Genomic DNA, 26,142 nt, shown 5'->3' with positions numbered 1-26,142 from the left:
CGGGGCTTGAGCCCTACGTGCTCCAGGGGCATCCTGGCCCCGGACTCCACGTAGAGTTCCAGCACCATCCGATTTGTCCAAAAGCAAACTGCCAATTCTCCCCACCAACCAACCTCCTCTTTCCCACCACACTTAGGCCGTCCTGCCAGCCACTCCCTGGGTCCCCCACATCCCCCTGGCCAGTCCTCAAATCTCTGTGGTTTTTGCCACGGCCGGCTGTGTGACCTCAGGGACTGGTGTCTCAGTGCAGGTCCCAGGGCCACCTCGCAGGACTGGCTGGTGTGACCACAAGCTGTGTGACATTGGCCTCCAGCGCCGGCCTGTGGGAGGCGAGGCCTCGGCACCGGGCCCCGTTATCACCTGCCAGGTACACCGATTTCTGTGGTCGTCCCAACACGAAGCTGGCCAGGATCCCTTCAGTCCCAAACCCTGTGATTCAGCGAGGCTTGTCCGGACGACGGAGGAGTCCGTCCCGGCCGGTCGGTGTGGCTGTCACGGAGGACTGTGGGGCTGTGGCGCGGGGAAGAAGAAGTCACACTGACAGTTCAGCAGCCTTTATTACGTTCAGTCTACAGGATCTCCTCGCCTAATGTGCGAAACTTTACTTTTTGAACTTTTTCCTCTTCAGAGCCTTCCATTCCCCTTCCTGTGTGGCCAGACTGTTAAAAAGGTGTTTCACTTTTCGCTTTCTTTCCGCATCCCTTCAAAGCAAAGGACAAAACCCCATTTTCTGGATTAGTTGTTTTGCAGGATGTCTTGCCCGCGAGCCGCTAACGAGCACGCGGGCGCCGGACCCATGGAGACGCGGGGCGTCAGGGGCCCAGGCCTCGCCCCCCCCCCCCCCCCCCGCCCCGTCAGGCAGCCCCCCGGCTTCCTCACCGCTCCAGGGTCTCCGCCAGCTGCATCCGAGCCAGGAACTGGTTGTCCCTGCGGATCTCCCTGGCGGCCCCTTTAAATTCACGCTTGTGTTTGTGGATCAGTCTTTTTCTTTCTTGCTCCTCCTTGCTGCTTCCCTGCTTCCGCCCAAACTCCAGGCTGAGAGTGGAGAGCCGCGGTCAAGCCCGCCCGCCTCGGGCAGTCTGCCCCCCTGTGGCTCTTCCCCCCACCCCCCTCCCCATCCCGAGCCCTCCTGCGCCCCGGGGCTGGACCCCTCAGAGCGGGGCCGGGGGGCCGCGGCTACGCACACTTTGACCAGTCGGGGGGTGAACAGCTTCAGCGGCACGGGCTTGCTCTTCTCACAGACCAGCGGCCGGTAGCGCCGCTCCTGCTTCCCCATGGCGGCCAGCGCGCTCCGGCACAGGTCCTGAAACGCGGGCAGGCGGAGGGGAGGCTGCGGCAGGCCCGCCGGCGTGTGGCCTCCGGGCCCCGGGCCCCGGGCGGGAAACGGGTCAGAGACCCGGCCCCCCTGCTGCGCCCCTCTGGCTCCGGCCTCCTCCGCTAAGTAAAGGGGTGAGGGCCCGGCTGTGAGGGAGCCCCCTTCATGCCGACAGGGGTGGGGGCCGGTGCACGGCGGGCCGGCTCCCGTCCTGGCTCCCACTTCTGGCTGGCAGGACTGCAGGGCCACCGAGACCCGTGCAAAAGGGTGTTCTGTTGGCACACGTAGGAGTGAGGACCGCCTGTGCTTTGGCGTCCGGCAGACACAGTGGAATCTCCTTCCCCAGAGAAACTGCTCACAATGGGCGCCAGCGATCCACCCGTTAAGGACACATACGGGACAGCCAACGGGGAGCCACACTATGGGGGCAAGACTGAGTTTCTACCCGACTTTGTGATCTGACCTTACAGAACCAGGTGGTTAAGGTACCTTCACCACGGCTGTGACTTCTGAGGAACCTTCTAGAAGCCGGCATACTGACGGTTCCTTTCCCCTCACATAGCTGTGTCCTGGAACTCAGGCCTCTGGCACCACGGGCACAACACCCCTCACCCCCGGCCCACACAGTTGCTTCTGAGGCCAAAAGCCCCATCTCCACAGGAACTGCACGTGAGGCACGGCCAGCTTGGCTCGCCCCGGGTCCATTAGCACCATCGAGGCCCCTCGGTCAGACCAAATCCCGCAGGACCAGAGAGCCACTCTGTCCTTTAAAGGACAAGCCACAGCCACACCTACAGTAAGACACAGCTGTTGACACCTTAGCCTCCTCAATCTCTACATGCTGAGGTGACTCCGTGTGGACCGCCCGGGCTCGGAGGGTGTCCAACAAGGGACGGCTGAGCTCCTGTCCTCACGGACACGGCCTGTCCCTGTGCTAGCAGGGGAGAGACATGACAATGTGTTGTGGAGGAGAGGCCAGGGAGGGGGTGAGCAGCAGGGGCCACTCCCTCCCAGACGGCCCGGCTTCCTGAGGAAAGCGAGGGGACGAGCCACCGGTCTTTAGGGACAGCGCTGCAGGCAGAGAAAAGGGCAGGTGTCAACTCTGCAGATGACGGGGTCCGAGCGGGTGAAGGGAGTGTGCCAGCTCGCCTGGCCTGACACACCACAGTCCCGCCTTCGCCTTCTGACGGGCCCTGACGGCCCCTCGGACAGAAGCCTATGGCCGGCTGGGGACGACTCCAGAGGACACAGGGTGGGGAGGCGGGGCACCCACGGGAAGGAGGGTCTGGAGGTTAACGAAGGCACGACCAAAAGACGTGCCACACAACCGGCAGCTGTTGAAGACATCCGCTGAGAGAAACTGAGGGGGTCCTTCTTGGCTTCTGTCACCTTGTAAAGAACCGTGGGACTGTTCTCAGAAAACCTGTGAGGCTCAGGGGATGCGGAGCCCAGAGGGCACGTGACCACAGGGCAGCTCTCAGACCAGGTTCTCAAGCCAGACGCCGTGCAGGCCGAGTGCCTTCTCCCTCGGCACCCCGCTACTGCGCCTTCCCGTTGGTGTCCCCGATTCCTAGAGTCACAGCCTCGTGACAGGAACGCCCCCTGACCTGCTCCCCACCCACCCGAGGTGGCTGGGGAGCCTCACCTGGAGCTCCTGGGGGTGACTGCAGGCGGCCAGGTGCTCCGTCAGCAGGGCCCGGAGGGGCCGCACGATGTCGTGGAAGGATGGCAGGGGGCCGTACGTGAGCACGCAGCGCTTCACCAAAGCCAGACACACGGCCAGGCAGGACAGTCTGCAAGAGGGCGACACCCGGCGTCAGGGCCGGTGGCCAGACGGGAGCCGGCTCCTTCCCGTCGGTCACTGCCTCCGCCAACCACCCTGGCAACACTCAACTCTGAGATCTGTCCCGGGCCGCGGGGCCACCGGAGCGGAGACCCTGCCCGCGCAGTGTCCACAGCAGCCGACGGCTCACGGCATCGGGCCAGAAACACCGCGAAACACACCTTTCGTCCCCAAGTCTAAAGGACCGTTGTAGGAAATGCAGTAACAACTTTGGGAGAGTGGCTCTGTGTTAGGTTTTAAATTACTATTTGCAAAATCAAGCAGACAGATCTTCAAAATTTTAGGACAGGTTTTTTTTCCTTTCATGGACTTGGACGGACATTTCTCCACAGAAGACATACAAATGGCCAATAAGCACATGAAAAGATGCTCAACGTCACTAGTCTTTAGGGAAATGCAAATCAAAACCACGAGTTGGCACTTGATTCCCATGAGAATGCCTATTACTAAAAAAATGATAGTAATGAAATAATAAATGTTGGTGAAGATGTGGAGAAACTGGAACCCTGTGCACTGTTGGTGCGGATGTAAAACATGGCGCTGAGTGGAGGCTCATCAAAAAAATTAAACACAGAATTACCATATGACCCAGCAATTCTGCTTCTGAACATACACTGACAAGAATTAAAAGTAGGGCCTCAAAGAGATACCTGTACACCCACATCCACTGCGACATTACTGACAATAGCTAAGATGTGGAGGAACCCAAGTGTCCGCTGGTGGAGAAGCAAAATGTGGTTCATTCAGACAATGGCATATTATTCGGCCTTTAAAAAGTAAGGAAATTCTCGGGTGCCTGGGTGGCTCGGTCGAGCATCTGACTCTTGATTTTGGCTCAGGTCACAATCCCTGGGTCATGGGATCAAGCCTCCATGTGGGGCTCTGTGCTGAGCGTGGAGTCTGCTTGCTATTCTCTCCCTCTCTCTCTTCCTCTGCCCCCTCTCCCCTGCTCATGCTCTCTCCAAAAAAAAAAATCAAAAAAAAAAAAAAAAAAAAAAAAGGGAAGGAAATTCTCATACCTGCACCTTGAGGACAGTATGCTCAGTGAAATAAGACAAAAATGAAGAGACAAATACTCTGTAATTCCACTTCAGTGAGGTCCCTAGAAGAGCCACATCCACAGAGACAGAAGGTAGATGGTGGGAGTCTGGGGCTGGGGAGGGAGTGTACAATAGGTATACAATTTCAGTCTTGCAAATGAGAAGATTCCGGGGATGAATGTGTGGTGGCTGCACCGCAGTGCAAATATATTTAATACCACTCAACTGCTCTCTTAAAGATGACTAAGACCCGGGGCACCTGCGTGGCTCAGCTGGTTGAGCGTCTGACTTCGACTTAGGTCACGATCTCTGTGAGTTCAAGCCCTGCATCAGGCTCTGTGCTGACAGCTCAGGGCCTGGAGCCTACTTTGCGTTCTGTGTCTCCCTCTCTCTCTGCCCCTCCCCCACTCATGCTCTGTCTCTCTCAAAAAATAAACTTTAAAAAAAATTTTAAAAAAGTGATTAGCATGGTAAACCTTCTGTTGTTTTACTACGACAAAGGAACACTTGAAAGAATCCACAATTCTGAAAATCAGAGAATAAATAAAGACTTCTGACAAAAACCCCTGGTCCTCCTCATACTCCTCCTCCTGTAGACGGAGTGTTTGTGACCTGCCCCTATTCACATGTTGAAACCTAATCCCCAATGTGACAGAATTTGGAGGTGATTAAGTCTTCCTATCCATGAACATGGGATGTATTTCCATTTATTTATAGTGATCTCTTATAGTTTCGATAGTCTTTTCCCTCCTTGGTTAATTCCTATATTTTATTCTTTTTGACACTACTGTAAGTAAAATTTTCTAATTTTCTTTTCAATTGTTCACTGTGCATAGAAATGCAGCTGACATTTTTTGTTGACTTTGTATTCTGCTACTTCACTGAATTAACTTATTGGATCTAACAGCTTTTCTGTAGAGTCTTTAGAGGATATAAACATGTTAAGTTTACATCCTCCGCAGAGTGGACACTGGTGCGTCCTTTGAGTGCTTTCCTGGTCATGTCTGGCTCCAGGCCAGGCACTGAGGCACGCCCTCCCAGGTGCCCCAGGCCATACACCTACCTCATGTGGTTGGCCTCCGTCTTAGTCTGGGCCTTCAGTCCATTTGCCCAGTGGAGGGAGAGGCCTCTCCTCTGCCATGTGGCTATGTCCTCTTCATCAGAAACCAAAAGCAAGTCTGAATTCTTCCCAGATGCTCTGAAAGGGTGCACCAGAGTGTAACCTGAATTCCAGGTGGGACAAGGACAGAGACAGCCTCTGAGCATTACTGGGCTCAGAGGGCAGGCTCTACATGGTGAGGCCTGTAGAAAACTCACTTCTGACACACACACCCTATTTTTATCACGCATGGGTGGGACTACAGCTTTCGTAGGTGTGCCTGAGGGAACAGACCAGGTCCCCGACCTCGCCGGGGAGACAGGCAGTAGACAACACCTACACGACAGAAGTGAACAAGACTGAGTGTCAGAAAGATCACGGTGGAGCAGAGCAGGGGGAGGGCGGGAGACAGATGGTACAGTTGACCAGCCAGGTCAGAGAACGCCTGTCACAGAGGACAAACGCCAGTGACAAGGACTTAACCCAGTTACCGCCCTGAAGAGCAACTGAGGCGGCAAGCACGGCCTGCCAGGCCTGGTGGGCTCCAGGCACAGCAGGCGAAGGGGGAGGGGAAGGTGGGCTGACAGCGAGCCTGCCCCCCGCCTCCCCCCACCCCAGCGTCCAGTGCATCTCACTGCAGCCCTCACCTTGGGCTATGACCATCTTGCAGCAGGTTCCCGGGGCACGACTGAGCCTCTCCAGGGCCCAAAAGCACACCTAGCACGCTGGAGCATGTGATGGGGGGTCAGTGGCCAGGGAGCAGAGCGGCGTGCAGGGAGGTTTTGCCGTGAGGTCACAAGGGGACAGTAGGACAGGCCCCATGTTTAGGGTACTGGACAGAGGAGCTGCTGGGCTCCCTTAGCCGCACCCCTGAAGGTCTGAAATCGTCCCACCGCCCCCGCCCCAGCACTGGTGAGGTGCTCTGCACAACAGGCAGCATCAGATCTGCGCCTTATCCCTGAGACACGATCTACGGTCGGGGCGGGAAAGCTGATCCTACGGACACAAAAGAGCGAGGGGCAGAGATCAAGTGACACCTCGACAACCCAAGAGGGAAGCAGGGTGTGTGGTCACATCCTGGGCGTGGCCAGAGGCAGACAGGGGAGTGGAGAGTAGGGTGCAATCTAGAAGATCAACAAACACTACAGCTCCCTCCTGTCATAATGTTGCTTTTGATGGCTACTCCTCCCAAAATCCCCACAGTAGAAACTAGAAACTACACAGAGGAGGGCTGAGCCGCTGGAAAGACGATGTGAGCCACGCAGAGTGAGTGAGAAGTTCTTGTTGCAAGAGAAAGTAATGAAAAGAGAGATCTTAATGACATACTTATTTAACCCAAAATGTAAAAACATTATCTCAACACATAATCAATATAAAAAACCCTGATGTGTCTTATTATCTTTAACAGGAAGTCTTGGTCGTTGTGCTTCATACCCAGCATGCCACCGTCCAGGCTCGTGCACGTGGCTGCCGGCTGACACGGGGGACACAGACAATAGGGTCCCGACTCTCTCAGGGTGCAGTGTGTCCACACAATCATGCGCGCTCTCTCTCAAAAATAAACATTAACAAAAGCGGGGGAAGGAAAGGCTGCTCCTCTGGACAGCAGGGTTCCAGATGGTTTGGCCTAACGTTCCCGCGTCCCACACCCTCTACAAGTAGTACGAGTTACTTTTAAAAGTCCTCAAAAAGAATGCTAACGTGTAATGAACTTGAGAAAGCTCCCTCAAACCAGCTCACCTTGGCTTTGCTTGTTTGGAGTTGCGATGTAGAGAATCCCGAGGAGAAAATTGATAAGCTCAGGTATGAACCTCTGAGACAGGGACACGTAATCCAGGAACAGGCAGCACACGAACAGGCCCTTCACCGCATCTTGGAGGGACAGGACCGGACACTGGCACAGAGGCACAGGGCATGGTCAGCGGTCAGGAGTGATGTTCTGGAAGGCTGCACCAGGTATGCAACCTGGCTTCCCGGGTGAGACGTGTGGCCCCAGAGCCTCACCTGCACAGAGGAGTGTGTGTGTGTGCGTGCGTGCGTGTGTGTCTCCCTTGCGTGCTGTATTCAGGGGAGGCGACCCTAGTGTTCTCCCTTCCCAAGAACAGTTACAATGGCACGTACCGCCGTTAGTGAACCAGCCATACGCCTGACCAAGGAGAACGAGACTATCTGGGCTTTTTAAAGCCAAAATGGGGACAAGACCCCACATCAGACTTGATGCCTTCACCATGAACTTGTCTTCTCTGGTGTCACATCCTCTGTAACCTCGTCTGGGGCCACTTCTAGCCTCAGAGATACTGACTGGTCGTCTCCACAGGCCCCGCTGGATGACTTTCCCTCCCGTGGCCCCGAGGGTCACAAGCCCTGCGCCGCCACGGGCTCACCGAGCGGGGCCCGAGGACGTACCTTGGTGAGCAGCTGGCTCATGCACACGAGCGCAGGCGTCACGACGGGGTGCCAGAAGTCAGAGGTCGGAAACAGCATCCCAGCCAGTTTCAAATAAATGAGCTAAAAGACAAAGCGTTACCACACAGATTAAAGACACAGCAGAGTGAAGTTCAAACACGACCTTTACAGAGGGCCTGGCGGCAAATCGGGCTCTGACCGTCCCGGTCAAGGGCAGCGGAGCGCCTGCGACGTCACACCCATGTCCCACCTTCGCCGCCGTCCGGTAGCCAGGGCGGCACCTCCCTGCACGTGTTGGCTCACACCCACCACACGCGCCACAGTCCACCAGAGCAGCCGCTAAGCACTGACGAACACGCCGACGGCCTGGCAGAAACGGGCAGAGGACACGGGAGGACCGCTCACCAAAATAATTCCTCTCAAACACGTGAGATCGCCCTCAGCTAGACTCAGAGTGGGAGCCGTGGAGACTAAAGCTACGCTACAGACCACAGGCCACCGTTTCTCTCTCTCATGGGTAAAGGCAGGTGCCGAGGCTTGGAGACAGGGAGATGGGCGGGGCAGACAAGTGCCGGGTCGGGTCGGGAAGAGGAGAAAAGAACGCACAGAGTCCCACTGCACCAGGCTCGGCCCAGCCCTGAAGAACCGGGGCGTGAGTGGTGGCTCTGGGATAAAAACAGACGAGGCCGCACGCACTGGATGGGGGCCCCGAAGACGGGGGGGAGGAGGGTGACAATCACAGGCAGTTACTTTTCAGGGACTAACAGGGAAAGGTGCACCCACAGGCTACCCACCCTGGGAGGCACCGAAGAGGCTGGTTCACAGATTAAAGCAGAAAAGCGTCGAATCTGCAGACCCTTCATCTTGTTCAAAGGCACCAAGAAATCCCCCAAAACACCCAGAACTAGACCACTCTGAAAATGTCAGGTGCACCCCAGGAGACCCCACTCCTTCCGAAGCTCCTGGCAGGGGCTCGACGGTCAACCACAGACCCACCAGGAGGGCCTCCCACAGAGCCCTCGACCTCACTCTGACCTGGGACTCCAGGGGACACAAGGCACAGGGAGGCAGAGGTGGAGGACAGCCCACCTGGCCCCCAGCACCCCCGCCCCCCGCGACCCCTCACTCTGCCAGCAGCAGACCACGAGTGTCCGCTAAAGGAACGGTCGTGAGGGGTGATGGCCCCAGGTTAGTGACTGCTGCACCCAGGCAGTGACACAGACACATTCCGCGTGTTAGGTCATGAATCCTCACATCAGATCTCTAGGGCAGGCATTACTGTAACCGTCACCCCCGCTTCCAGACGAGGAGAAAGGCCAGGGCCACACAGCTCATCTAAGGAGCAGGGATGGGGCCCAGGCGCTGCCTATGGCCCTGCTGCACGGTCTCTGCACAGACACTCCGTGGGGAGACAGGCTGTGTCTCCTTGGCCACCAATCAGCAGGTAAACAGGGAGAGTCTGCTAAGGGCCGAGGCTCACAGAAGGAAGTTGCAGCAGCGGTGCATGGACACTGGCTCAGATCCTGCTCTGGAGAGGCTTTAAAACCAGGCACGTAAATCCTGTATTTTTAAGTTTGTTAATCACTGTTACATTTCCACAGAAAAGCCTGAAGTGGGACAGACGGAACAAGTATTTCTTCAAAGTCACCGAGGCCGACAGGGCAGCCCGCGGCTCTTACGGGACCGTAAGAAACCTCGGAGCCACGCAGGTGCCTCAGTGAGCAGACACTGGGACAGAGCAGCTCCAGCACGAGGGCTCGGGGCCGTAGGAAAACATACGTGTTCTGTTCGCCCTAAAGTCTCTCTGCCACTAAGGCCACGCACAGCCCCACTGGCGTGGAATCAAACCACAGTCTCCTCTTTTACGAAACACATTTTAGTTCACTGTTAATGGATAAACAGTCCTTCCCACCTAGTTCCAGCCTGTTCTCCAGATCAGTCCGGAAGCTCTAACTACGCACACTGTAGTAACTGCGCACGGTGCTCAGTCAGCCCTCCCAGGGGCCAATGCCACTGGCCCCTGGTGGCTGAGACCACACCCCTGCTCACCACGTCCAGGCCTGGAAACGGTGCCCGGCCTCTGGCCTCAATCGCTCCTTCCATCTCGTGCATGGCATCTCGGAGGACAAATTGTATGCAGCTGCTTGCAGATTCAGGAAACATCTGGCAAAGATTATATAACTGCCTGTTAATCAGAAACACAGGTCAGGTGAAAATGACTCCAGAGAACAAAAACAGAAAAAGAGCCCCCAGACTTCACGTTCACCGTTTCCCTGTGATGCACGGGAAGCCCCTGGATGAAGCCACTTCTCCTCTTACTGATCTGGCTGGCCTTCCTGGCGATCCAGGTAATTTTTCCAGTAGTGCTTGTTCTATAACAATCTACACTTACTTTCGCCATCTCTTCAAACAGCCTGAGATTTGAGCAGCAATGGTAGTGACAGGTAATGCCATCAGCGGCTCGTTCTACGTGCCACACTCAGAAGACCGTGCCAAGGCGCTGTCCACGGGAACCCTCTGTGAGCCCTGCCGTGCTGGCAGAAGGTGGCATGGGGGGTGGGGTGCACAGTGTGTGGCTGGCCCCAGAGAGGCGCCCATAAGCTACTCGTGCTCACTTAATCCTCCCTCCCCCACACCTCCCTCCGATGACCCGGCCCAGGTGCCGCGCTCCAGGGCCTGCTTTCACAGGAGTTCTGGTGCAGCGAGGGCCCCGGCCATCGCCGGGCAGGGTGGGAACAGGCAGACCAGAGGGACCAACCTCCCTGACGCTCACAGCATGAGCCTGTCAGGGTCCACTGAGGCGTGAACCTGGGGCGGGCGGGTTCCTGGACACCACGATGGAGTCTACCACGTGTCCCAAACACCTTTCACCTGTCTGAGCAGAGCTCGAAATTGTACCGGTGAACGAAACAGAAAGCTAATCTTCAAACACCAGGAACGAGTTTGAAGTGTTCAACTGTCTTAAAGTCAACCTGTTTGTAGGTACCATCATATCGCTCTCCAGGGTGATAGGAGCAGTGTGCTAACGCCATGCAGAGGGGGCGTCTTCACTGAGATCACCGTAGCTGGTGTATGCTGTGGGGTCTATTTACAAGGGCAACCTTAGTAACTCCGAGGTGTATTTTTGTGGCTGTAAGTAGGGTAAAAGTTGTTCAACTCAGCCCCGTGATCCAGTTCAACTGGATCATCTGTACTTACACAACCAATTTATCAATTACTCTGAGGTCTGGTGGGTCATCTGTAGCCAAATCTCCAATGTATTCCAAGAGGAAGTCGAACAGTTTCTGCAGGAACACAGATTGGGAACCGAGTTCAGTGCTGAGCCCCAGAATAAAGACCACAGGCACGCAAGCCGTGCAAGGCACCGCCACCTACACTCTGACTAAAGCGCGTGCGCACACGCCTCAGGGCCACTGACGGGGGCACCTTGCGAAACGCGGGCCAAGATTCCTGCGGAACACTGGGCGGTGGGTTAACGGGACAGCTGCGGGCTGAGGTGCGCGCTCGTCCGTCATGGCGGACAACACCCGAGCCTGAAGACCAACCAAGCACACACCCAGCACCGCCACCTGCCCCGTGAATGCGCGCGCCCAGCGGGAAGAGGGGCACCTTCCCGGTTACTCATCTCCCTAAGTCTAGTTCTGCTTGACGGCCAGGTGAGCCACTCCCTGAGCCTGATTTTCCTCGCCTGCAGGCGGAGGGCAACGGTGCCTCCTCCTGGGCCTGCGTGGTCAGCAGAGGTGGCCCTCGGCCTGCCCCGACCCCCCCTCCGCGGTCACCGCGCGGTGCTCACGGCCGCGAGGCGCTGAGGCGCACCGCGGGACAGTCAGCATTCTGACCCAGAGCGGGGCTGCCCTGCCACCCACAACGCCCAACACGTACTTCCAATTTCGCTTTGTTTCCCACCGCGAGGCTGGGGTGGTTGCAGGTCTTAATTCTCTCCACCACCAAGAGCTGCTCTTCCGTCGATTTCCCTGATAACAAGGATTTAAGTTCCTCGTAGGACTCAGGGGCTATCGAAAACACAAAACACGTGCCACGGTTACTATTCAAAATGAGACTCATGTTTCTGATAACCCAGAGGTTAAGAACGGAAAGGAACATTAGTGATATACTTCACCAGAACACGATTTCACACGATTCTACAGACACATTTCGCCTCACACCACAGCTACCTCTGGTGCATCTGACATGTGCTCCAGAGCGTCGTGGGGCTGAGGTGAGGTGGGACAGCTACGATCAGTGACAGGCACCCGAGCACAGCCCCAGTGAGACGACGACTCCACGGCCAGCACACGGGAGGTTCAAGGGGCACGGCCCTGGTTCTAGGGTCCAGACTGGGCTCAGACCGACACGGAAGAAGCCATGTGGGTGCCGTCACCACCCCCAGACTCCCACCAGTCGCAGGCCTCGCCCGCCAGTGTCTCCTCTGGAAGTGACCCTAAGTCACGGGACAACCTAGGGCTGCTCACCAGAACCAGATGATTCTTCTCTGCAAACCAGACAACGGGACATGCCACGTTTGCTATAAGATGCTATGTGGCCACTCAACTGCCCAGGTCTGAACACGGGAAGCCTCCTCACAGGCGGCTCCCCAACTTCCCAGGCCCTGCCCTGGCTCTCCGGGGCGGCCGTGATTCCACCACAAAAGGCTGGCCACGGAAAGAGCACAGAGAGCTTCTAAGGAAAGGCACGTGGCGTCCTCATTTTGCCGTGGGCCCACAAAACCACCTGCAGTCACACCACAAAGGCTGGCTAACACTCCGGCCAGACAGCGGGGAGAATGACACCACGAGCCAAGACTTCACAGGTAGGCAGGTGTCCGTGTGCCCAGAAGCGTGCCCTCGGCCCCCACTCCTCAGAGGGGCCCCAGCGAGGCAGACGTATCGCCAGGTCGTGGAGGTCATCCCAAGACATAAGAAAAGCCAACGGTCTACCTGCAAAGGTATAGGGCAGCTCTGTTCTGGCAGCTTCTCGAGCTTTGTGACCATCGCTTTTCAGCCTTTTCCCTGGAGCCTGCTGGGTCTCTCTGTCCTCCTCGCTCTCCACGTCCGATTCCAGGTCCGAGTGCCCATCAGGGCCACTGCTCTCCTCTGAGTCCTCGCTCGGGCCTTCACCCTGTTCCTCGTCACTGTTGTCATCACCGGCTTCCCTGCTTTGCTCTTCCTCGGTGCTCACCTTTCCATCCTGGAGTAGAACAGACAGGGACACCGCAGGCTCACTTCCCCGGGGAGCACGCAGCTGGCACATCCTGTAACCACGTCAAAACGCCGCACACGGAGCACCAACCCTGTGCTGCACTCGCCCTCGGGCACCGGGCCCCACCTCGGTGAGCTCCTGAACCGCAGGGCCTGCCGCCAGCCTCCTGAATCCCGGTCGCCAGGGCTCTGGGCAAGGGTTAGCTCCTGCCACGGGGCGGCAAGGCGTGGAAGGCGCACCAGCGGCCATGGGCTCTGGTGGCTACGTCTGCAGTGTCTCACCACTGGCTCTGGGGCTGGGAGATGACTGGTCAGCAGGGACTTCATAACATTTGGGCTGCACCTGGAGGTGGCAGGACCTCAACACCTGGGGGTGACCCCCGACTGTCCCCTCCTGCTCAATAGCCCGGTGTTCTGTGAGCACTCCGTTTCCTGCCTCGGACCCTTTTCTGCTGAAAAAACTGTGTCTGTATTCCCGCCCTGAAACCTGATTCGCTCTAAAGGGGAAAGGGTGTAGACTTTACAGACTTTGTGAACTAAAAACTACCGGTTTCAGAAACTCGATTATTTTGCTCAACTCGCTCCACAGCAACGCTGAGCCCTCATAAACCAAAGCGGCCGATGTTAACAGGCAAACTCACAGCAGGGGACTAGCGTGCCCCTTCTCCAGGCAGCCAGCCTGCTTCCAGGCATGGGACCTGACCCGCCAGGGACACCCAGATACAGAGAGCATGAGTGTTCTCAGAGATTTACACTCTCCACCTGTGATAAACCCATTAAACGAGACACCGGAAACTGCTTTTGAATTCAAAGAGCAAGCCGACCAGCAAAGGCAAACACTCACTTTGTAAGAAAGCAAGTGCCTGTCGTCTTTGTCCAGGACAAAGCCGTCATTTAAGTCATCCGCTGACTGATGTTTTGGTTTTTTGGTGCCGCTGTCCTCGTCCCTTCCGAGCATTCTCCGCAGCCTGGCAGCCTGAGCGGGAAAGAAAGCAAAGCCGCCTGTTGGGCTCACAGAGCTCGTCGGCAGGAGGCACGCCGTCCCTGCCCTCCTTCCCCCAGGCCCCGGTCCCTGCGGCAGCGGCTTTGAGCCTGCTGTCTTTTTTCTAACGTGCAGGCGCCAGGTGAGCAGGCATCAAGTGGGGGACTTCCTATCGCACAGGAATGAAAATAAATGCTGTGGCCCAAGGATGTTCTAGTCACAAGGAAGGCAAGCCTGTGGTTCTAAGGTCTTTCTGGCTAAATTATGCAGACTTAACTCCCCAGTGCACAGCCACCGAAGAGGGCAGGCACCCCGCGGTGTGGTCTGTGTGTCCAAGCCGCAAGCCCAACCACACCGCTATTTGGAAATACGCAGGTGACAGAGGAGGCTCGTGATGTGGCTGTACCGAAAGGGATATAGAATGGTGTGCCAACATTCGTATATTTTTTAGAATGTTTACTTATTCAATTTTTAAAAAAAAATTTTTTTTTTTCAACATTTTTTATTTATTTTTGGGACAGAGAGAGACAGAGCATGAACGGGGGAGGGGCAGAGAGAGAGGGAGACACAGAATCGGAAACAGGCTCCAGGCTCCGAGCCATCAGCCCAGAGCCTGACGCGGGGCTCGAACTCACGGACCGCGAGATCGTGACCTGGCTGAAGTCGGACGTTTAACCGACTGCGCCACCCAGGCGCCCCATTTACTTATTCAATTTTTAAAAAACGTTTTTTAGTTTTGAGAGAGCAGAAGCAGGGGAGAGGCAGAGAGAGGGGGACAGAGGATCTGAAGCGGGCTCTGCACTGACAGCAGCGAGCCTGGTGTGGGGCTTGAACTATGAACTGCAAGATCATGACCTGAGCTGAAGTCAGACACTCAATCAGCTGAGTCACCTGGGAGCCCCAGTGTTTGTTTACCTTTGAGAGCGAGTGAGCAGGGGAGGGGCAGAGAGAGAGAGACAGAAGATCCGAAGTGGGCTCTGAGCTGACAGCAGAGAGCCCAATGCGGGGCTTGAACTCACGAACCATGAGATCGTGACCTGAGCTGAAGTCAGATGCCTAACCGACTGAGCCACCCAGGTGCCCCAATTTTTGCTTTAACGTATGAAATCTTTTTTTTTTTTTTTTTCTTCAACGTTTTTTATTTATTTTTGGACAGAGAGAGACAGAGCATGAACGGGGGAGGGGCAGAGAGAGAGGGAGACACAGAATCGGAAACAGGCTCCAGGCTCCGAGCCATCCGCCCAGAGCCCAACGCGGGGCTCGAACTCACGGACCGCGAGATCGTGACCTGGCTGAAGTCGGACGCTTAACCGACTGCGCCACCCAGGCGCCCCAACGTATGAAATCTTAAAAGGCTTCTTTAAGGCACAAAAAAAAAGTTCAGAAAGCAGTACACTTTATAGTTAGCAGTTGCTCTGAGGTACAGGCATTAGAGCAAACACTGTTTACTTGGTGTATTTGAGTATTATCTGCATTTTTCTTGCTTCTATAATAAAAAAGATATTTATAGTAAAATCAACATAAACTTCAAATAGTCTAAGATTCCTGTGATAAAACAGTGCATCTGCGACCCTCCTCAGAGAAGGCAGAAGGAAGGCCTCCCGCGTGGACCACGTGGGCCGAGTGGCGCTGGGCCCCAGGTCATGGTCACAGTCACACCCATACCTCCAGCTTCTCAAGCCGCTCCTGCTCCTCCTTTGCCAGTTCCTCTTGTGTCTTCATCCGGTTAGAGGGCTGGGCCTTCATTTCAAAGCCAAGTTCACGGACCATCATGTCATATGCGTCAGGCTAGGGCAGAAAGAAGGAACTTCATTTTTAGGGTTTTTTAAAATGACCTGCACAGCCACTTCCTGCATGTCCAGTAATCCCTGGACACCATGGTGGATGAAGCCAAACCATATCTGAGTCTTTTCTTCTTGAAAGAAAGCTATTCTAATCAGTCTTGAGAACTTTAAAAAAAAAAATTTTTTTTTAATGTATGTTTATTTTTGAGAGACATAGACTATGAGTGGGGGAGGGACAGAGAGAGAGAGGGAGACACAGAATCTGAAGCAGGCTCCAGGCTCCGAGCTGTCAGCACAGAGCCCGACGCGGGGCTTGAACTCATGAACCATGAGATCGTGACCTGAGCTGAAGTCAGATGCTTAACCGACTGAGCCTCCCAGGCGCCTCAGTCTTGAGGGCACTTTAAGTAAAGACACATAGGAATTTTCACTCCTGGGAAATTCTTCTAAAAACATACCTGCTTTAATAAAATGTTGCTCATTAGGCATGAAGCCCGCAAAATGTGGGTTGGGTAAAGGCAGCAGCGACAGTGAGAGTGGCTCACAAAGGTGGACGCTGGCCACACATCAGTCATCCAGTGAGATCCTAGGTAATTCCTAGAAGCCAGTCACTCATGCAAATGCAGCTTTTCCAGCAATTCGGACTAAAAAGAATGTGGTAGGAACCATATACTGTTTGGAGGGAAAACTAAGTAACTGTATACATAGACATACAAACGTGTAATAGGAAAATTCAAACACCACCTGAAGAAGGTCTCACCCTCGAGGACTTCTCGTACCAAGAAACCACCATTTTCTTTAGTTTAATTATTCAGGAGTAGATATGGAAGTCACTTTTTGTCTCTCTACGCGGACACCACATGCATTAGGAAAAGTTCCTGCCCACCGGAGGATGCAGGAACCAAGAGAAAAGGAAACAGTTGTTGATGTCAGAACAGGCCAGAGGAGACGCCGGCCTCCACCTCTTCCCAGAGAAAGGTCAACCAACTCAACACCCACCTTGGGCTTCTCCTTTCTGTCCTTGTTGTCAGACTTGGGTGTTTTGTGTGCAAGGAGGGTCTGGATCTCTTTCCAGTCCTGATCCAGCTTCTCTGTGAGCTCCAGGGCATCTTCTCGCTGTGCCTGCCTCTCCCTCTGGGGAAAGAGAACAGACACGGTGTGTGCCACTACTGCTGGGCCCCGACCGAGCAGCCCCACGTCAGTGTCCAGGCCACACTTGACGCAGAGTCAACACTTCATGCATCAGCAGAATAGAGAGACCATGAGAAATCAGTATTGTAAAAGGAAAGCTACAAAATCTCATCACACAGAACTAATTTCCTGCTGTAAACTGTTCATTAAGACGCTCTGAACAGTCTGCCGGTAGTAAAACAATGATAAAATAATGTCAAAATACAAAACCCAACCAGACAAAAAACACCCCTCCCCAAAACACAACGGACCATGAGAAGTATATACATGGTGAAATAAAATACCCCTATTCAAAATTAATGCTTCTATTAAGTACACAGAAAAATGGTAGCTACAGCCTAAAGGTGCACAAGGAAAAAAGTCCCAAAGTGTTTTGCGAGCGTCTCTGGTGACGGAGGCCCCCACCGAGTTCGCTAGCGCACCTTCTCCTGTTTTGATTTTGCAATGAGCTCTTCAATCAGTTCTTTGCGTGACCGTGGTTTCTCCCCCTCCTCGCCTTGCTGCTGAGCAGTTTTCTTGTGAAGGAGGGCACCACCACCTCCAAAATGGGTGGCGGTCAGCTCGGCTGGCAACAAAGAACAGAAAACACGTCTGTGAAGCCCAGGCGCTGGCGCAGGACCCACTTCCTGCCCTGGTCCACCAGCGTTTACCCAAGTGTGGTCTTGAGAACCAATTCTGTATTCAAGAAAAAACGGTCACACGCAGTAGCTGCACGAGACCACAGGCACAGTGGCACTTGAGAAACACCCAAGACCTCTCCAAGAAAACCCAGACATAGAATACCACTTGATCATGACCTGATGACTGGAAACCCCAAGGATCTACTTGCTGATTGCATTGCATAAAAGACCAGCAAATTCAATTAAACAAGCTGAGTGATGTGTCTTAGGAGGGAAATCTTAGGATCAGGCTGCACCAGAACCTCCATTCTTCACACCTTCTTGGGCAGGGACTCGGAGGTTAAAAAGTCCCGAGGGCAGGAACCCGAGCCAGCAGCATAAGACACTTATGTTCAGCCGGCCCCACTTACCAGGGCAGATGAGAGAGAAAGCTCTGTGGGAATCATCACCTTTGGAATGGAAAGACTCCTTTAAAAACCCAGTATCTCAGCTGAGAAAATGGAGGCTTATACATTAAGCCATACTCACTTCCAGTAACAGAAACAGAACGTCCAGGCCGCTTTCCCCAGCGGGGCCCAGGGTCCCACACTGCTGGCAGCCTCAGCCCTCTTGTTAATGCTGCCGCCACCTGCTGAGATCGCAACAGCACCTGCCCCCGCCACAGCCGCGCAGGTTAACGTGTGTGCAGGAAGGAAGCGCATCGTATGTAACACTGCCAGGCTCTTGAGGCTGCCGGTCGGTGACATCGTTTCCACGGCCCACTCACCAGGGCTGGGGCTCCGTTTCCACCCGCTCTCAGCTGAGAAAACTAGAAGTCTCGCCCACCCAACCAGAGAGCATCTTTGGGGCATCATCCTCGGCCCCTCAATTACCACACAAGTGTCTGGGCCATCCCTTCCCAGCTACTCAAGGAAATGACCTGAGCAATTCAACCACCTTTGTCCCAAATCAAATTTTCTCATTCTATCGGGTCATTATCTGATTTCTCTCCCGTTGAGGCGCTCTTATCACCCTCACTGCTCCTGGGCCCTTGAGTCCTGGGTCGCCCGGGCTCCCCATCACTGCTGGATGGGCTCCCTGCCGAGGCAGGCTCACCAGTTCTCACTGTGCCTACCACCAGGGGCTCGGGACCCTTCCCACTCCCTCCGGGAAAGGCTTTTTTCTAAGTGGTTTCCAGCAGCTCCAGGATGCCTCATCCGCTCTTTCCCTCCCACCCCTAAAGCTGCAGCTCCAGGCCTGAGGCCTCCCGCGAAGGTTTAACAGCCTTTCAAACCGCCTGAAGCCAGTCTGTGTCACGGTCCAGCCCCTCCCAATGTCTGGCAGTCCCACCTTAACAGGTGCTCGGGCAGAAACCCTGGGAATCTTCCGATCCCTCTCCTCCTCCCACACCCGTATCTAATTCATTCGGCAATCCTCCTGGCTCGGCCCCACAGGCGAAGTCGTGCTCCATGCCCTCTGATGGCTTTAGGTCCTCAGTAAAAGCCAAAATCTTTCTTGTGGCTTAGGTAGCTCTGGTCCACCCACCTGCTATCATCCCTCGCCCCAGGCATGTTCCCACCTGAAGTAAGGATCATCCTGGACACTCTTGCCCTTGAATCTTTATGTGATCACCACCTTCTTTCTCAGTGAGGCTAAAATCAAGACTACCTGACTGGCACATTTCAGCCTGGAACTTACTTTATTTTTACCCTACAACACTTTGCTTTCAATTATTCCATATAATTTAGTGACATCTTTTGTTTATCGTCTGGGTCTTCCCAGTAATAAGTTGCAGGAAGGTTTTATTCACTGCTATGGTTTTTTTTAATGTTTGTTTATTTTTGAGAGAGACAGAGACAGAGCTTGAGCGGGGGAGGGGCAGAGAGAGACAGAGGGAGACACAGAATCCCAAACAGGCTCCAGGCTCTGAGCTGTCAGCACGGAGCCCGACGCGGGGCTCGAACCCACACCACAGACTGCGAGATCATGACCCGAGCCAAAGTTGGACGCCCAACTGACTGAGCCACCCAGGTGCCCCAATTCACGGCTATTCTTATAGCACCAAGAACAGTGCCTGCTACATAAGCCAGTATTTATTAATAAACAATTCCTCTGTTTCCTAGAAACTTTATCAGAAAACACTATTTAGTATTTTAGTAATTCAAGACTATTTACAATATTTTCTGAAAATAAAAGTAGACAAACCATTAACTAATAAGGTGGTATTACATAAGAAATTCAGTCATGGGGCACCTGGGTGGCTCAGTCAGTTAAGTGTCTGACTCTTGATTTCAGCTCAGGACATGATCTCACAGTTGTGAAATTGAGCCCCAAGTCAGGCTCTGTGCTGACAGTGCAGAGTCGGTGTGGGATTCTCTCTCTCACCCTCCCCTGCACGCACGCACACGCGTACTCTCTCAAAATAAATAAACATTAAAAAAAAACCCCAAAAAACAACAAATTCAGTCTTGGAAAAAAAATCTTCCGTCAGTGTGCTTATATTAGGATTCAATTAGAAAGCTTTTTAGATACTCATGTATTCTGAAATCCAACTATAGTTTACAGTATGTTAAATGCTTGTTTTCGTAACGTGATAGAGAATAACACTGTGGTTCCGGTTTAAGTCAAACCCAGAGGGATGTGAGGCGTAGCTCCACCTGGCTCTGCAGCCCCAGGCAAGTTCCCAATGCCCAGCCTCAACCTCAGCCTCTGCAGCTACACAAGGAAGTAACAGCCACCTGTCACCTCTCCTAATACGTGAGACTATACTGTGTCATGCAGCTGGACAAAACAGAATGCGTTTCCAAATGATTCCTTTGTGAAGTTATAGTAAGTGCACATATTTTCAAATATAAGAGCCTTTCTTTTCTAAGTTACCTGGGTTTTGGTGAGCTTATAGCCAAAATCAAAGGATGCCAGGAAATCTCTAATGAACAGTCAAGCCCCTAAGACCCAACACCAGGAAGACATGGAATCCAGCGTCTCCTCCAGACACCCGAGAATCACAGCCTCTTGTGCCAATAAGGCCAAGGCCACTCACCTTGTGAAGACCAGTTTGGAAACACGAAGGTGTCAACGCTTACCTTTACCACAGTGAGTTATGACCAGCTAAGTGACCGTGTTTAACACTTAAGCACTCAAAACAATCTCAAACAATGAGAAGACAAAGAGAAAGGCACAGAAGGCGGAACTAGTCTTCTACAACCCCCCAGTCTCAGCACAGCTGTGGTCCCATCCCCAGTGCCATGCAACAGAACCATGTGTGCCCTGCGTCCTAAGCCTTCTGACCCCAGGAGCATCCAAATTTCAAAGGGCAATCGCGGCTTTAATGCCTTAGCTTTCCACACACTGTAAAGACAAAAGCTTTAAGTCAGTTTTAGTTTCTGCATCCTTCTGAAGATGTTAGAAAATGGGACACTTTTTGTGTGTGTGTGTTTACTTTATTTTTTTATTATTTAAAAAAAAATTTTTTTTTAACGTTTATTTATTTAGACAGAGAGAGACAGAGCATGAACGGGGGAGGGGCAGAGAGAGAGGGAGACACAGAATCGGAAGCAGGCTCCAGGCTCTGAGCCGTCAGCCCAGAGCCCGACGCGGGGGCTCGAACTCACGGACCGCGAGATCGTGACCTGAGCTGAAGTCGGACGCTTAACCGACTGCGCCACCCAGGCGCCACTAGTTTGTTTATTTTGAGAAAGAGAGCGCACATGCAAGCATGCACACAAGCAGGGGAGGGGCAGAGAGACGGAGAGACAGATTCCCAAGCAGGCTCTGTGCTGTCAGCACAGGGCCCGAAGTGGGGCCCGATCCCACGAACTGTGAATCATGACCTGAGCCGAAATCAAGAGTCAGATGCTTAACCCACTGAGTCACCCAGCTGCCCCGAAGCTAAATTTTATCTCCTTTGGTACCATGATACCATCTATAAATAAGAAGCCCAGTATTAACTACTCCCCAAACTGCCATAATTGATTCCACGGTAATAAAGACTAAAAGAACCACGTAAAACCGTTAGTTCAAACATTCAGACCAAACTGACTAAACAGGGGTAGCAAAGCAGTGTGGGTGAGGGCAGAGTCAGTGAGGTGGGTTCTACCCATGGCTCTGAATCATGGGTCACACTGATCACCTTGTTTCTCTGAGCTACGGGTAAAAATGAGCTGCGGTGAAGTTCAAATAAGATAAGGGATACGGAAGTGCTTTCTCAGCCTACAAAAGCCTTTTTCTATGTACATATACACCCTCTGGACATAGTGAAAAAATACACAAAAGACCCTGTCACGTGTACAATTCTTGAGAGGCTAGAGATGTGGCACTTGTATCCCACATTTTCCTAGGTCTCCAAGGGCTGGACGAAAGTAATGATGAGCAGACTGCCCCCACTCCCGGCCCTTACCAGACAGCGTTCCTCTCTCCTCAGCATCACTGTCACTGTCCACAATGTCATTATGTTTTTCGACATCTGCCAAAGACTGGCCGTAATGAGTTAATTCTTCATCTTCGTTGAGGTTGTAGATGCTTTTCTTTTCATGTTGTCGCTGACAGAAGAAAAAAAAAATCAATTTCCTAAAAATTCCCCACCATTTAATAGCAAAAGCCAGTTATTCTTCCACTCTTTACATAATGTAACAATGCAGCCCAAGCAGCTTCCAGTTTATTCTGGGTCATGTGAGCAGTGATTCAGATATAAACAGAACCCCCGGAAGGTAACCAAATCAGCGGGCCAGCTCAGCCACCGGTAACTCATGCAGCCTTACCCACCAGGATGTTCCACAACCTACTCGCAATCCACCCGACCAAGCCGCAGGAGCAACTGAGTCAAGAACGCCAGGACACATCCTGCTGCACGTTCTAGTTAAGCTACTCTTCCACCCAAGCGGTATTTGCAAAAGGCTGCTTCCCCCTGGCCTACGCAGACAAGGTATAGGATTTGCACCTCGTGCGTGAGTGCCCACACAAGTATAGGTGAACAACGGGCACGGGGCAACTGCCTTCTCCCTGTGCTGGACTCTTGTTCAGTCTGCAACATAAGACCCTCCTCCAATTGTCCTGCATACCTGTTGTTCCAGGGCAAACCTCTTCATCATCTTTTCCTCTGGGCTCATGTTGCTACTGTATTCCCCAAAGCGCTTATCTGTGAATACATTGGACTTATCCCTTTCTTTGTACTCCTTCAGTAACGTCTGGGTACGCTGGAAAACAGATCACAGGAAAATCTCACACTGGTCCCAGTGCAATTCGGAGCTCTGATGGCTTGGCGATCTTGGTCCCTAAAGGGAAAACGTTCCTACAAGGGGACACGGGATGGTTCCGATGAAGCTTAAGACGACACTGCCACCTGGCCATTTTGTACGCCTCAGACCACTGAAACCAACAGTCAAAATAAAGGGGCTGAGCTGCCAGCTGGAAAGACTGACCTCGGTTACCGAGGGAAGCTGGGTTGCCACCATACAATGGAGACGAAGAGAGGACTGTCTGGGGCTCAGGGGATTCCCTAGAGCACGCGTGGGGACCTCCATGCCCAGTACTAAAGGTTAAAGAAAAAACAACAGCAACCAAAAGAAAGCAGAACGCTGGAGCACGCAGGGGGAGCTCCACCAGGTGGAGAAGCTGGAGGAGCTAAGGTTCTGGCTGAGAGGAAGGGAGACATGAACAAGGACTTGAACAGGAAGCCCTGTGTGTAAACCGTAACGCCATAACCGATCGCAGACACAAAGGCTGTAGTAAGGCGTGCCCGTTTTCTCTTTGGTACATACGTGCCTTTGCTGGTAAACAGTCAATCCCTGTTACCTCTCGGATTCCAGATCCATAAATCTGTCTGCTTGCTAAAGGTTATTTGCGACTCCGAACCAGTACGCGTGGCACTTTCGTGGTCATTCACGTGTGTGAGGCCCAGGAGGTGAGGTCAAGCGTGTGGACACTGAATTCCGCCAGCCCCGCCACTTCCCAGCTCCGACTCTGGGAGGCACCTCACCTCTCTGTCCACCAGAGGCCTCACCTATAAAAGGGAAGTGATGGTAGTGATCACCTCAGGCTGCCGGTACGGGAGCCACAAGATGGCTCGGGACAGAGCCGGGCACGGTGTGCATCACACTCAAGTCTAGCTTTGGGTCTCGGCTCCTCCATTCCTGACCTGAAGAAAGGCCTGGAACCGTTCTTGTCTCAGGTTCCTCATGCATTAAATGGGGTAACAGTACTTCCCTCGTAAGGCTGACGGCGAGGATTCGATACGAACTCCTTAGTACGACGCCTATTCTGGTGTGAGGGGTCATGGCCACGTTAACTCTTGTTTCACAAGTTCTGTGAGAACTGAGGAGGGTGACGCCTGGCCGTGCGATGGCGCGTGCTGCCCAAAGCGCTGCCACTGACAAGAGAGAGGGCACGTGGGCCAGTGCGTTTACTTCCGAGGGACTGTCACTGAGAAGACGCGGCCCCCCCAGGCCCTGCCACCCTGTCTGCCCCACTCCCCCACATCCAGCTTTAACCGCCCCGGATGACCTGAGTTCCCCTGGGACAGCTCTGAGTTCTTCCACCCCATGCCGTGCCACACTCTCCGCGACAGGGGACGACGTGCCTTGGTCCCCACCTGTGACATTCCGCTTGCCCTTCCGAGCTCCAGTGTGGCTCCCACTAGGAAGAAGTTTCTGATGTTCCTACTGTACCTCCTCCAGACTGTCAGCCCCCAAAGCGCTCAGGTTCTACTTCTGAATCCTTCAAAGGCCTGTTTCTACTAAGTACTTGGGCCAAGCACCGGGGATCAGAGGAGGCACCAACACATCCCTGCAGGCCATTCGCCCCAGGCCTTCAGCACAGAGCACGGAGGAGTGGGGCCCCGGGCACGTGGAGGTGTGGCACCTGACAGGTGAGTCCACCAGGTGCTACAGGCGTGAGCAACCTGCCCTGTTGGGGCCGTAGGGCTTGGGAAAGTATCGGAGGCGGTGACCTGCACCAGCCCCTGGGAGCCTTGGGGAGGTAAGGTAGGATTTTTTGGACAGACTGAGTTGTAAGAGGCAAAGCAAGGACAACAGGTTGGGCCAGACTGTGAAGGAGTCTGACAATGACAAGCTGAGAAGTTTAAGAACAATAGCTCGTGTTTAGAGAATGCTAGAATGCTTCCTATGTGCCCGATGTGCTATTTACTTAACCTTACAACCACTGGCAGAGAAAGACGGTTATTACCATCCCCACTTTAGCAATGAGAATACTGAGGCCTAGGGGGTGAAAATAAACACGGCTCTTGTAGAGCCCACACCATCCCATCCCAGAGCCTGCCCTGGGGTGGACCCCGGGGCACTGATCAGAGTCCATCCTAAGTTTGTCCTGACCACTCCTTGGAGGAAGGATGCCGACTGATTCCGTTCAAAGCTGGACCGGATAGCACACTGTATGACAGGACACAGTCGGCCGCCCTGGAAGGCAGGGGGTCCAGTCTCAGTTGACCTTTATCTCCCAGCAGCTAGAACAGAGCTAAGGCTTCACAGACATTCAAACCACTTCTGAGACCTTGGGAAACATACACGCCCCTTCTGTGCCTTAACTTCCCCACCTACCTTAACTTTTCAATAAAACACTAGTGTATGTTCCTTACAGTAACAACAAATATCCTAAACAAACCAAAGAACGCGTCTCAGAGGCTGCATATAGATAGAGAATTCCATCTGCACTGACTTGGAGAGGTGCAGATTATTCTGGAACCCTAAGTACAGGAAAGAAGGAAGCATTTCAGTTTCCTCTCAAGGGACAAGGTGCTGCGCTTGGAAAGACAGAAACACGTGCTCTCCAAACGTCTGTGAAGCATCCCCATCCCGTGTCTGCCTACCCGGGGAAGAACAGCATCCACAATCCCCGAACCAATAGCTCAGAGTCCCCGAGAGACAAGGCTGTAGGAGGTGTGCGCAGGGGTCACGGGGCACAGAAGCGATGACCCACGCCCGAGAGAGACGAACACGCGTGTGCTGCACCTCGACGAAGCGGCAGCAGCTTTCCAGGGCAACGTCACCGCCGCGCGTGCAAGGGCAGCAGGCGTGAAGGCTCACACGACACACCACAGAACGCCCAGCCGTGCCGGCATGAGTCTGATGTCTTGAAAGGAGCGCATCTGGCTCTCCCAGCGGCCCCAGGGCGCCAGCGCCCTCCGGGACCTCCGTTTCACAGCTCCGGGGACCGCGGCGGCCCCGGCACGTCCCCACGTCCCGGAGGCGCGACCCCCGCCACTCACCTTCTGGACGGCCCGCGCGCGCGATACCCCGGGCAGCCCCACGGCGTGGCGCGCCTTCCTGCCCAGGACCGGGAACTTCTGCCGGTTGACCTTCACTTCGAACGGGTTGGGGTTGGGTCTCGCGCGGCCTCCCGCCGGGGCCCCCAGACCCTTCCTGCGCGCCGCGACACCCCCAGCCTTCCCCATGGCTCGCATCAGCCACCACGAAGGCCCGCTCGGCCAGCCGCACGGATCGCTCCGCACGGATCGCTCCGTCCGGAAACGCGTGCGGGGACCTGAGAGCCGCCCCGCCCTCGTCCCGCGAGAACTGAGCCAGCGAGGCGCACCAGCGACCGGCAAGCTAGCCTATTCGCCTACAGGCCAGCGACCACAACTCCCAGCAGGCCACGCTCTCCCGACCCGCCACTTCCTCCCTGCGCGCGGCCTTCTGGGAGCGTTGCTGCCCTGCGCGGCGCCGCACCGCGGCG

At 54.2% G+C, this 26,142-nt stretch overlaps 1 protein-coding gene across 3 annotated transcripts; it reads right to left on the bottom strand.

Moving 5' to 3' along the window:
* Window positions 1–538: 538 nt before the first annotated feature.
* Window positions 539–25,933, bottom strand: NOP14 (NOP14 nucleolar protein). 3 transcript variants are annotated; one of them, XM_058719625.1, is made up of 18 exons: window positions 25,676–25,929; window positions 22,515–22,649; window positions 21,854–21,995; window positions 17,281–17,423; window positions 16,667–16,801; window positions 15,549–15,671; window positions 13,746–13,877; window positions 12,641–12,890; window positions 11,586–11,716; window positions 10,902–10,987; window positions 9,753–9,888; window positions 7,704–7,805; window positions 7,038–7,191; window positions 5,262–5,421; window positions 2,961–3,108; window positions 1,185–1,303; window positions 880–1,035; window positions 539–701 (listed from the first exon to the last, which is right to left on the bottom strand). In XM_058719625.1, exons 1-18 carry the CDS (start codon window positions 25,868–25,870, stop codon window positions 602–604), a joined length of 2,547 nt encoding a protein of 848 aa, XP_058575608.1. In that variant the 5' UTR covers window positions 25,871–25,929; the 3' UTR covers window positions 539–601. The 3 variants fall into 3 exon arrangements, with proteins under 3 accessions (XP_058575608.1, XP_058575609.1, XP_058575610.1); XM_058719626.1 differs by lacking the exon at window positions 25,676–25,929 and adding an exon at window positions 23,248–23,427; XM_058719627.1 differs by lacking the exons at window positions 539–701; window positions 880–1,035; window positions 1,185–1,303; ... (1 more) ...; window positions 5,262–5,421; window positions 7,038–7,191 and adding an exon at window positions 7,198–7,634 and having other exon boundaries at window positions 7,682–7,805; window positions 25,676–25,933.
* Window positions 25,934–26,142: the final 209 nt, after the last annotated feature.

The sequence above is a fragment of the Neofelis nebulosa genome, chromosome 3 (genome assembly GCF_028018385.1).
Source record: "Neofelis nebulosa isolate mNeoNeb1 chromosome 3, mNeoNeb1.pri, whole genome shotgun sequence".
Lineage (NCBI taxonomy): Eukaryota > Metazoa > Chordata > Mammalia > Carnivora > Felidae > Neofelis > Neofelis nebulosa.
Note: the sequence above shows the minus strand (reverse complement) of the source record. Positions and strands in the feature narration are given on the sequence as shown.